The sequence below is a fragment of the Ovis aries genome, chromosome 10, assembly GCF_016772045.2.
Source record: "Ovis aries strain OAR_USU_Benz2616 breed Rambouillet chromosome 10, ARS-UI_Ramb_v3.0, whole genome shotgun sequence".
Classification (NCBI taxonomy): Eukaryota; Metazoa; Chordata; class Mammalia; order Artiodactyla; family Bovidae; genus Ovis; species Ovis aries.
The window spans coordinates 33,700,667-33,713,004 of record NC_056063.1 but is presented as its reverse complement, the minus strand read 5'-3'; the positions used below and the strand labels follow the sequence as shown (position 1 = coordinate 33,713,004).

Sequence of the window (12,338 nt, the reverse complement as noted above, 5' to 3'; positions counted from 1 at the left end):
AAGCTTTGCCTTTCCCCGGGAGGTCTCCGATCCCCCCAGAAATGATGTGTGTCTGAGGCTCGAAGCAGGTGAAACCGGATGTTTGCATCTGGATGAGCTCCTCCCCCCTGGGTCTGTGGGACTCCAAACCTCTGGGTCTCTAGCTCTGTCACTGGGATTCTGCACATCCAGGCCCCCAGTCACTGGGGTTGCATCGGAGGGGCAGAGTCTGAGCAGTGGGTGGGGGTACTCTGTTAGCCAGGCTTAGAGGACCATGAGCCTTTGTCTGCAGGTGAGTGGCTTGAATATAGAGCCTGTCTGAGATGATCCATGCTCCGCTGCATGGGAGGTTTTGTCCCTCTGCAGAGTCTCAGAGTCCTGAGATCCGGTATAGCTAAGGCTAAGTGTCTAGAAGCTGGAATCTCTAGAGAACAATTGGGCCATCCACTGGTAGCCTCTTTTCCACTTTAAAATTGTTGTTCCATTGCTAAGTCGTGTCTGACTCTTTGTGACCCCATGGACTGCAGCACACCAGGCTTCCCTGTTCTTTACCATCTCCCAGAGCTTGCTCAAACTCATGTCCATTGAGTCAGTGATGCAATCTGATCTCATCTTTTGTCACCCCCTTCTTCTCCTGCCTTCAATCTTTCCCAGAATCAGGGTCTTTTCCAGTGAGTCAGCTCATCGCATCCGGTGGCCAAAGTATTGGAGCTTCAGCTTCAGCATTAGTCCTTCCCATGAATATTCAGTGTTGATTTCCTTTAGGATTGATTGGTTTGATCTCCTTGCTCTCGAAGGGACTCTCAAGAGTCTTCTCCAGCACCACAGTTTGAAAGCATCAATTCTTCGACACTTGGCCTTCTTTATGGTCCAACTCTGACATCCATACATGACTACTGGAAAAAAAACATAGCTTTGACTATATGAACCTTTGTCATCAAAGACCTTTTTATAAAAATGATTGTTTCCTAACCTGTTAATGCCAGCCAAGATGCTGTGAAGACTAAGATGTTGGTTTTGCTTCACAGGTACCAACCTTAATAAGACTTGTCCTACTGAGAAATAGTAAGGACCATGAGACCCACTCAGACCCTCAGCTGTTCCAATACTGGACTCTAGTTTTTATGGACATGGCACTTTGTTGTCTGTTAATTGAGACAGTGCATGTCTGCTCGCTGGGTCAGCACATTGCGTCACCCTCTGGAACAATGACATTCCCATGAAATAGCCCAGTTATTAAATCCATCATTGAAAAATGTTGCATTTTAAGCAGAATGGAAAAAGACAAGGTCAGAAAAGTTGCAATAGAGTAGGACTTCTGAGCTAAAACTTGCAGCTGGATTATACATATCTAAAGGCTTGCAATTTATTGAAATAAAAGTTATTGAAATGCTAGCAAAATGGTAAAGAAAATACTAGACAATTATGAGGAGTCATTAAAGCCACTGTCTGTTGAGAATATGGATCTCAGACCATAGGAGAAGCCCTGGCACCAGAGTCAGAGAGACCTGGCTTCAGATCCTGACTTAGCCCCTTACAGGTGACCTTGAATTGGCCTTGAGCCTTAGTTGCCTCATCTGTAAAATGGGAACAATTAGTGTATCTCTTGCAGGGGGGGTTTTGTAGGGCTTAAAAACAATATATGTGGGAGTGCCCAGGAAGAGAGGTTTAATAGAAGAGAAGCAGAAATCAAACCCATCTCTTAAATAAGCCTGAGGCAGGTGGTGTCACCTCATGAAAGTAGGAAATGCCAGGGGAGGAGTGGGGGGAGTTGAGGGGGTGATTTTCGGTTACTCAGTTCAGTTTCAGATGCTCAGTCGTGTCTGATTCTTTGCGACCCCATGGACTGCAGCACCCCAGGCTTCCCTGTCCATCACTAATTTCAGCTGCTAATACACATCTATTATTTGGGAAGCCCTTGTGGGGAATTTGGAGCTGGTGCAGGGTGTGTTGGCGGATTCTTGTGTACATCCAGCAGTGTGTCCATGGAGATGAGAAGGTGCCCACAACACAAGCTGTGAGTGGGTGGAGATGAGGCCCTGGAGGCATGGATGGCCCTCCTCCATCCCCGAGTCTCTACAAAGGGACCTTGAAGTTGGTGCGTACCAAGTGCTCCAAAACCTTGGAGAAGGGAAGGCAGAATAGTTGTTGCTGTGAAGTTTCTAGCTTCAAGAAATAAATTTACTTTAAAAGTAGAAAGCATAGTTTTCATTTCTCAATCTGGTCCTTGGGATGGATCATTTGCGATTCTCAGTTTATCATAAACTGTTAATGAAGTCAAATCTTTTCTTCCCAAGACTTTTTTTTTTTTTCTCTTAAAAAAAAATAGCAATCTGAACTTTGGTTGGAGGAGCTGTAAAAAGTAACAGCAAGAGTGAGAGAGAGAGGAAAAAACTGCAGAAGGGCTCCCTGGGGGGCTGCAGGCTGCTGCTCAGTTTCAGTTGCAGTTGTCAGAGGTAAAGAAAACAGTGGAGAAAATGTCTCATCAAGGGTCCCGTGCTGCTCTGCTCCAGGAAGGCAGCAGAGGGCTGGAGCGCAGCCAGAGGGCGGGCGGGGGCTCAGACACGGTGCCCCGCGCCAGCCCTGAGCTCACTGGCGGCTCTAAGTCATCTTACAGGCAGAGCTGTTTCCAGATCAGATGTTTGGGGGTTGGGAGAGCTAGGAAGACTTCAAGGAAGGGAGGAGAACAGCCTCATTTTTGAAGGTTTGCTCGAGGCTTTGGTGGCATGGATCGTCTGTGAGTGCAGCTGACAGTGAGCTGGATACCACAGCCCCTCGAAGGGAAGAGCTTCCACTGTCCTGGTCCTGGCCACTCAGGGGAAACTGAGGCAGGCAGAGGGTAGTGGCCCCGTGCAGGTGTCACCATCTAAAGCTTAGAGGCACAGCTCCCTCCCAGCTCCGTGTGAACCTGAAGTCCTTGCTCCATCCACCTGCTCAACTGCTGAGAAATCACCCAGGACAGCAAGAGTTGGTAGCCTGAGGCTGCTGCCCAGGGGCGAGGACTCTGCCCCTCCATCCCCAGCAAATGCTCACGGTGACTCATGGAGGAGAAGAAGATGGTGGTCCTGTTCCCAAGGGGAATCCTTCTTGTCCCTTCTGTGTCCATTCTGAGGTCTAGATTGAGAAGCACCCCCAAGAGATCCAGTGGGTTGGAAACATGGAAACCTTGATCCAGGTAGGATCCACCTGCAACCTGAATTAGTGAAACTGTCGTGTGACTGAAGCCTGGTGACCCACAGCCCCTCTGTGTCCCCCCAACGCCTGCTCCTGCCCCTCCAAGCTCCCACCTCAGGGACTGGTTATCTAATGTGTAAATAGTCTCCACACCAGATATGTGTTCTTGACTGTTAAGTCCACTCTCCTTAATTAATTTCTCTCTCTGACAGTGGATGAGGTAGACACATACCCTGGAGGCTCGGGGACGTATCCTGTAGCACTCAATGCATCTCCAAGTTCATATGTATTTGAACACTCTGGTTTTACCAATATGAAATGATCCATTTTTCAAATCTTTGGGTGAGATTGAAGATCCAGGAAAATGTGACCTTTTTATCAGGTGGTTTTTATTCTAATTTAGAATATACATGTCTTTCAGGTCACACTTGGAGTTTTAAAGATACTCTAAATGCCCAAAGGGGTGATTGCAGAGGACTTCGCTGTAAGGTGGAGGATGCCCTGTTTGGGATATGTGTGTCAGCGCACACATCGTATGAATTACCTGGTTCCTATTGTCTGCCTCTTCATTCATGGGGAGATGGCCCCCACCAGGTCCCTCCCAAGGGAAGCCCCTCACCCCTCACACATAGGGAGGGAGTTGGGTCCCTGCGGAGGTTGTAGTATTGATTTTTTTCTGTAGAAAAGGGACTGAGAAGGACGCTTTATGGGAAGTCCTGGCACTCGGTGACCCTCCAGGCAATCTTGGTCTCCTCCTCCAGGCAGCGGAGCAACTGCCGTGGTTGCCTCCTCCATGGCTATCACAGCGTCCAGAATCCACCCCACAACAGGAAACACAGACCGACCTTGCCCAACTCAGGCTCCTCCAGCCTCATTTCTAGAACCTTCTTTTGTCTGTCACCATGTCCATGGGGGGCTGGACCTGAGCACCACGGACGTTGTGTGTGTGTGATGAGGGGCCCACAGAGGTTTCTGCATGCCCTAACCCCTGGCCACTTGTTTCACGGCATCCCTGGTCTGTCCAGATGCAATGCTGTGCTGTATTACACTCAGACCAGCTCTGCCCTCTCTGGGCTCTCACCAGCTGAGGTTTCATTATCAAGTAGCTTCACGCCCAAGCCTCGCTTTCCTCTGATTTACTGCAAGAGGTGCCTCTGCATTGGCCTGTGTGCTCAACCGTGTCCAACTCTTTGTGACCCCATGGACTGTAGCCCGCCAAGCTCCTCTGTCCATAGGATTTTGCAGGCAAGAATACTGGAGTGGGTTGCCATTTCCTTCTCCAGGGGCTCTTCCTGGCCCAGGGATCAAACTGAAATCTCCTGCATTGGCGGGTGGATTCCTCACCACTGAGTGCCCAGGGAAGCCCATGCATTTGGCACCCAACCCAAGAGTCCTCACTGGCTAAAGATGTAACTGAGGGCGCCTTCTTCCCAGTGGGGCTGCTAGCACATCAAAAGGACGCCTCGCTCAGTAGTGTACGTGAGTGGGGAGAAGAGAGTAAGTCATGCAGCTTGTCACCCAGTCCAGCTTAATAAACCTTTTTTTTTTTTTAATGCTAAGAGAATAAGAGCAATCTAACTAAATTTCAATTTCAATACCAATAGCTGTGGCCTTGCCAAAGATTTCAGTACCTCGAACTTAGTCAATATGTGAAAATCAAGACACTAGAAAATCTTTCTGGAGACGCACCCTTAAAATCAGTTATTTCCACGACATGTTTTAACAGCTCCAAGCTTTAAAAACCAGCGACAAAACCATACTTCCAAATCCCCACATAACCTTTGCCAACTGGGTTCAAAGATCATTTTCTTCATTTCCCTCAGCCATAAGCGTTCTTACTGATGTTTCATAACCCACTTTAAACAGCGCATACACGATTGTTATCAAATGTCATTTTTACTGTTCTCAAAAAGCAGTTCCCAGCTTTATTGAGACACAGCTGACATCTAATATCATATGTTTAAGGGGTACATGCAGCATGTCGATTTGATCCACTTACGTCCTGGAAAATGATTATCATCACAGCACTAGCTAACACCTCCAGCCCATCACACAACTGTCATTTCTATAAGATGTTGTTTTTAAATGACTGTATTCTTTAATAAATATACCAGCCGGTAATGATCCAGGATGTAGCAACCCCAGAAATGTAGCTTTAACAAGCCCGCCTTCTGCTGCTCCATCAACCTGGGATAGGTTTGGAGGAGGAAGGCAGGACCTACAGGAGAACCTGGATAATTCAGCTCCTCCCTGTGGTTTGCTTGGGCTGCTGTGGCTGGGCGGGGGAGTTAAATTTTCCTTCTGTGTTTATGCTTTCTGTATGAGAAATGGGAACTCGAGATAGCCGAAGAGCTATGAACACGGCAGTGCACTCCCTCTGAGAGACCCCCACGTGCGTTTTTCCTAACATGTGATCTCATGGTGGGTCCAATGGTTGGTAGTCTGCATAGTCTCAGTGGATCAAGGCCTGGAGTGATGCTCTGTGTTTGAGGCCCAGGAATTTTTTTTTTTTTTTTTAACATAAGGAGATTCCAAAACAGAACATACAAAAGCCATCATATGCATCAATGTATATGAACGTATACACAGCATGTAACACTTAAAGGGGCTGTGTAACTCTGGGTGGGCAGCTTCGGGAGATCGCGTCTCAGGTTTGGCTCTGAGACTTGGGCTAAGCCTGCTTCCTTTCCCACGCCCACTCCTATTGCCGTGAAGGGGCTTGAAGTGCTTTGTAAAAGAGGGAGACAAAACTCGTCAGCCTATCAGGATGGAGACAAGAGCTGATGGAGATCATGGTGAGGGGCTCTCGCCACCGGTTGGTCCCCTTGACATTCTTCCTGAGTGTGTATTTCAGTTTTTATTGAATTTAATAACCTTCTTTTGCTTAAGGGGCGTTTTATACTGATTGAATTACGTTTCTCTCTCTCAGCAGTGTTAATGCACGTGTCACTTCTGGTTTTTGCAGGCAACCATGGTTCTGAGCTCTGCGCACTTCTGGCTGGGATTATTTCTGGTTCCCACCGCGTGTCTGATCGAAGACGTGGCGTGGAGAGCGTAAGTGAGAGATAAAGTGATACCCCAGGTCTTGTCCTGTGTCCTCTATTGGTCTTTAGCGAGCCCCACCATAGGGTGTTAGATGCTGTGAGATTTCTGCAGTCACAGGTCTCCTGCCGCCTGCCACAGCAGGTATGTTGGCTTGGTTTGTTTTTTTTTTCTTTTAACCTGCACTTCACCTTGATATGAGAATATAGTAGAAAAGGAGTCAGGCTGTGTGAAGGTCAAGAGAGGTGTTCCTTGTATAGGATTATAAGGGAGAATTTCTGAGTATAGATCCATTTCACCAGGGTTAAGAAGCATAACTCAAAATTCATTGATTTTTTTAAAAAATTAGCTGTGTCGGGTCTTAGTTGCGGCACACAGGATCTTCATCGCGTCGTGCAGGATCTTTCTTTGTGTTGCATGAACTCTGCAGTTGTGATGTGGACTCAGTAGTTGCAGTGTGAGGACTCAGCTCCTCCAGGCATGTGGGATCTTAGTTCCCTGGCCAGGGATTGAACCAGCATCCCCTGTATTACAAGGCAGATCCTTAACTGCTGGATCACTAGACAAGCCCCTCAAAATTCATTGATTTTTATCAATGCTGAGTGATCACAAATATAGTCTGGCTTTAAACTCCATGCTTAAAGGGAAATTGTGTGTATATGTATGTCATTTCAAATCACCAAATGCTTAGAATCAAGTAGTCTTTGTTTTTCCAAATTATTCCCAGTAAGAATCCTTCAAATATAATTTTCCTGAAGTGTCAGTGTACAAGTCTATGAGAAGATTAATCACAATGACAAAATTATCACATAGGTTCAATAGGAAATGACTTATGCTCAATTTTTATTTGTGTTTCAGAATATATTATTTTCTAACTATCTTATTTACAATGTGAAAAAAAGGTACAAGTTTCCAAGATAAAATAAACTTTATTTCATCTGCAGGGAAAAGAAGGAATACTGTAAAAGAGGTCAGGTTGCTTTTGAGGTCAGGGTTAGACCTGATGACTTCTACTGTTGCCAGCTTCCCTGAAAATCGAGACTCCTGGATTGGTATTACTTTGGGCAAAACATAATTATTTGGCGTCTCTAAGGTAGAGAATTGAGACTTGATTCCAAACTTTCCAGAAGACATCAGATTTCATCTTTCTCTCTCCCTTCCTCCCACACTCAATGAAGAACTGCTCCTACCTGACAGGTAGGAATGTATTTTGAAAAAAATCTTCATTTTGGCATTATCTTGACAACCGATGATCCACAGAGAGAGAAGGTGGGAGAGAGGATTTTATAGCACATATTTGGGGTGTTTTCCTTTTTTCCTTCTCTTCACTAAGTTTTACAACTGTTAGTGAAAATTAAATAACTGTGATTTCTCAAAAACTTTATCACTACGTCCATTTTATCTGCTAAAACTGTTATATCTGCTATAAATAGAATTGGAATCCTTGAAAATCAAACTATGACACCCAAGAAAGATGTTTTCTTAATCTAATAAATGAACTGAAAGAAAATCTGAGTTCTATGACTTGTGCTCATAACACAACCCAATTATGGCATGATATATTGCCTTGCCAAATTTCTTCAGTTTTGCAAGATCATCAAGTTAGTTTTGGGTAAATAGAATGTGGTCTTGATTACATCAGATCACTTTTTAGTGTATAGTTTGAGACTAGTAACTTGATTATAAATTAATCTTGGTTTCTTTTAATTTAACTATCAAATTAATGTCATGAAAAATTTTTATTAGTATGTAATTTTTAATTTGTTTTTAATTGAAGGATAATTGCTTTACAATATTGTGTTGGTTTCAGCCATACATTTTTACTGAGACTGATATATTTGCTAAGTGAGATGCTGGCAGGAATATCTCATTTCAAAACAGAGTATTTGCAGATTGTAATATCTCTGCCACCTCCTCTGTTTTCTGGATCTTTTCTAATACATTCAAAGGAAGAGTTCCTAGTCTTCGTGAAGCAAATTATCTTTCCTCTCCAACGGGACATTTTTTAGGGGGGAGGGGTAGATTCCTGGCACTGTCAGATTAGCACTATTTACATTTTAACAAGGACATTGCTTCCAGCTCCACCATATGGAAAGGGAAGTCACTTCTTTCCAAGGGGGTTGCCAGCCAGGTAGGAGCAGGAAAGGCCCCTCTGAATTCCAGACCCATCTCCTGAAATGCGTTTTTGTCTCATTTAATTTGGATTGTATGGCGTGTATAGCCTCTGGCCCAGAGTGTTTGCCCAAAATATATGACCAATAATACGTAGTTAATGTCTAAACTACTTATCCCTCTCCTCAAAAACAAGAATTTGGCAAGTTTCTTTGGTCATTTTGCTTCTGATCAAGGAGTCCATCTTTTATCTCCTATTATACTCCCAGCCTGAAATATTTATTGTTGAGTAAAGTAAATTCGGGAGCTTCCCTGATATCTCAGCTGGTAAAGAATACGCCTGCAATGTAGGAGGTCTGGGTTCAATCCCTGGGTTGAGAAGATCCCCTGGAGAAGGGAAAGGCTACCCACTCCAGTATTCTGGCCTGGAGAATTCCATGGACTGTACAGTCCATAGGGTCACAAAGAGTCAGACACACCTGAGTGACTTTCACTTCACTTCAAGTAAATTCAGAGGCTTCTCCCAGGGAAACAGTATTATGAGTTGCAAAATTAAAAGACGCTTACTCCTTGGAAGAGAAGTTATGACCAACCTAGACATTTCTTTGCCGACTAAGGTCCGTCTAGTCAAGGCTATGGTTTTTCCAGTAGTCATGTATGGATGTGAGAGTTGGACTGTGAAGAAGGCTGAGCGCCGAAGAATTGATGCTTTTGAACTGTGGTGTTGGAGAAGACTCTTGAGGGTCCCTTGTCTGCAAGGAGATCCAACCAGTCCATTCTGAAGGAGATCAACCCTGGAATTTCTTTGGAAGGAATGATGCTAAAGCTGAAGCTCCAGTACTTTGGCCACCTCATGCGAAGAGTTGACTCATTGGAAAAGACTCTGATACTGGGAGGGATTGAGGGCAGGAGGAGAAGGGGTCGACCGAGGATGAGATGGCTGGATGGCATCACTGACTCGATGAACGTGAATCTGAGTGAACTCCGGGAGATGGTGATGGACAGGGAGGCCTGGTGTGCTGCGATTCATGGGGTCGCAAAGAGTCAGACAAGACTGAGCGACTGAACTGAACTGAACTACCTCTAATGAGGCCATGATATTAACCTGTGATTTCTCTTTCTTCAGCTTTACAAAGCTGTCCTATTTTTCCTTCCTACACACTGAACAAAAATATTAGTCCCAATTGTCCAGAAAATTGCCCGTCATTTGGCTCAGATTGTAGAATGTTTCTTGTCACGTGATGTGCCAGGCTGCACCCTGGACTCTGGGAAAGAGAACTTGAGTGACATGACAGGGAGTCAGGGGGCCACTGGAGGGCTGGCTGTGACGAATCAGCTTGAGGCAGTGTCTGGAACTTCTGTAAATTTGCTGTGATTCTTTCATCTTGCCTTGGGCTAGTCTTAAGACCTTTTAGTTTGATTTTGAGATTTGGTGGTTAACTCTATTTTGAAAACGCTTTTAAATTCCAGCTCAAAGCAGTCCTGCCTTTTTATATAGAGTGAGTCCCTTACATACAAACGAGTTCCATTCCAAGAGTGTGTTTGCTAAATCCAATTTGTTCACACGTCCAACAAAGTTAGCCTAGGTACCCAACTATAAATAGCATATCAGCTATATGGTACTGTAGTGATCTATAGTACTTTTAACACAAGTAATACGTTAAAAAACAAAACAAAAAATAAGACATTTTAAATCTTACAGTACAGTACCTAGTAGTACAATAGCAGGCACACAGGGGCTGGCATCGAGTGAACCGACAAGAAGTTACTGACCGGGAGAGGGAGAGGAGGTGGGAGATGGTAGAGCTGAAGGGTCGTCAGCAGTAGGAGATGGAGGGCCAGCTGCAGAGTGCCTCACACCTGACGTGGATGGAGCAGGTGCTGGCTCCATGCTGGAACCAGATACATGTTCTCATCTTTGAAAGTTCGCAACTTGAAGGCTCGTGTGTAGGGGACTTAACTGTGCATTTCTGTGCACGCAGGTTGCTCTGTCTTCCTGCACTTTCCCTCTTTCTTCGCCCAGTCTCTCTCCCATTTCAGGACCTGCACTATTAAGCGTAAGGAAGAAAAAAACAGCATGAGGCAATTTGGTGATTTTTTTCAGTGAAGTCTATCAAAGTTCTGAATGAAAATCCATTATTGAACTATGTTAAGGCAGATTTGGACATTGCAAAAAACTTCTTCTGTTTACCCTGTTAACCAGAATTTTCATGAGGGACTAAACTAACACATCTTTTATTAAAATAATGGATGATAGATGCTACCTGGCTAATGAATAGTTTTATTAGATGCATGCAGTTTAAATTGTCCGGAACTACTTTAATATCCTTTAGCTCACGTGCTTCCAAAATGTTTACCCATGACTGCATTCTTAGGTAAGCTGCCATGTACTTATGCTCATAAAGCAACAATTCACTTATGTTGCTTTATAGAAATAATATAAAGCTCAAGGCCACAGAGCTCAGGGACCCATCTCTTTTTATCTAACTGTATCTCCTGTACCTTACCAGTCAGCACACAGTACATTCAGCAAGTCCAGAATGACTTCATTTCCTTATTATAATCCCAGATAGGCATTTAAGTGGAAATAAAAGGTAATAAGAAATTTCTGTGTACAATGGGTCCTTGATTTAAAAAAAAAAAAAAAAAAACCTTCCAACCAGACTAATTTCTTTTGAGACACATTATATTTACATTTTCATCCACATTTAGAATCTAATGTTTCCTTCTGACTTGTTCTCCTTCCATAAGGAAAAAAAAGAAAAGGGGTCCAGGAAAAAAAATTTCAGAAATAATAAGATGAAAAGTTCAGGGTTTTAGGCCAACTTACTTACTTCAAAAATCTCTGATAACCTCAGTAATACCTTTCACTCTATCTGAAGGATCACGGTGGACTACCACAGACTCTTACAGGGTCTAAGCACCTCACCTGCCCTTCTGTGCTCACCTGGCCTCTGGACATGGGGTTGGGGGAGGAGCCCTGGGAAACAGCCATCCACAGGTAATTGGGTTCACTCTGCCCAAGCTGTGATTCAGAACAAACCCAACCCCAGCTCATGGTGAGATCTGATTTCCTTGCCAGTGGTCAATACTTAGGTGGCTGGCTTTCTGAAACTTGGAAGTATTAGATTTTAGTCGATTACAAATGTAGACTTTGGCAGGGGAGGTCTTAGAATCATTTCTCTAAGTAAGGCCTTATTGGGTAAAGATTCTTGAAGAAAAATATTTTTAGCTATTTTTATGTATTTATCTGACTGCACTGGGCCTTAGTTGTGGCACATGGCACCTTCAATCTTTGTTGTGGCATGGGGGATTTTTAGTTGCAGCAGGCAGGATCTGGGCCTCCCTGGTGGCTCTTTTCTGGTGGTAAAGAATCCGCCTGCCAATGCAGGAGACTCAGGTTTGACCCCTGGTTCGGGAGATGCCCTGGAGAAGGGCATGGCAACCCACTCCAGTATTCTTGCCTGGAGAATTCCATGGACAGAGGAGCCTGGTGGTCTACAGTCCATGGGGTTGCAAAAGAGTCAGACACAATTTAGGGACTAAAGAGCAACCCCAAATTCGGGATCTTTTTCCCCAACCAGGAATTGAACCCAGGCCCCCTGCATTGGGAGCTCAGAGTCTTTGCCACTGGATCATGAGGACAGTTCCCAAAAACATGGTTTTAAATTGCTAGCATCAACTCTACTGCAGTGCTCCAGGCAGAAAGACTAGCCATGTTCTCATACTGGTTAAGTTCCCAGGCTGACTCCCGGGAACTAGCCTTGTGGAAATACTACAAATTGCTGAAGAACTCTTAGGTATGAACACATTTTCATCTACTCGGGATGTGAACAAGGCCAAGTAGAATCAACATGCTTATTTCCTTCTCGAGCAGTTTTATGAATGAGTGAAAACTGGTGGCTTCAGTCCCATGGGTCAAAGTCTCTTTTCTCTTGGCCCAAGCGGTAGGTTTCTGGTGCTCTGCACCCAGTGGTCCAGCCTCCCTGTTTCAAGCCTACTTTGTGTCTCCCTTCCCCTACCCCAGCCCA

The 12,338-nt window shown here is 44.6% G+C and overlaps 1 protein-coding gene across 3 annotated transcripts in view; it reads left to right on the top strand.

Annotated features, from left to right (window-relative positions):
• The window catches only part of LOC101115632 (phospholipid-transporting ATPase IB), a 469,524-nt gene that overhangs the window by 406,281 nt on the left and 50,905 nt on the right, over positions 1 to 12,338 (top strand). For all 3 annotated transcript variants that reach the window (XM_042254882.2, XM_060394098.1, XM_060394100.1), the window contains exon 34: positions 6,119 to 6,207. In XM_042254882.2, coding sequence (XP_042110816.1) covers positions 6,119 to 6,207 — 89 coding nt within the window. The remainder of the gene's footprint in view (positions 1 to 6,118; positions 6,208 to 12,338) is intronic.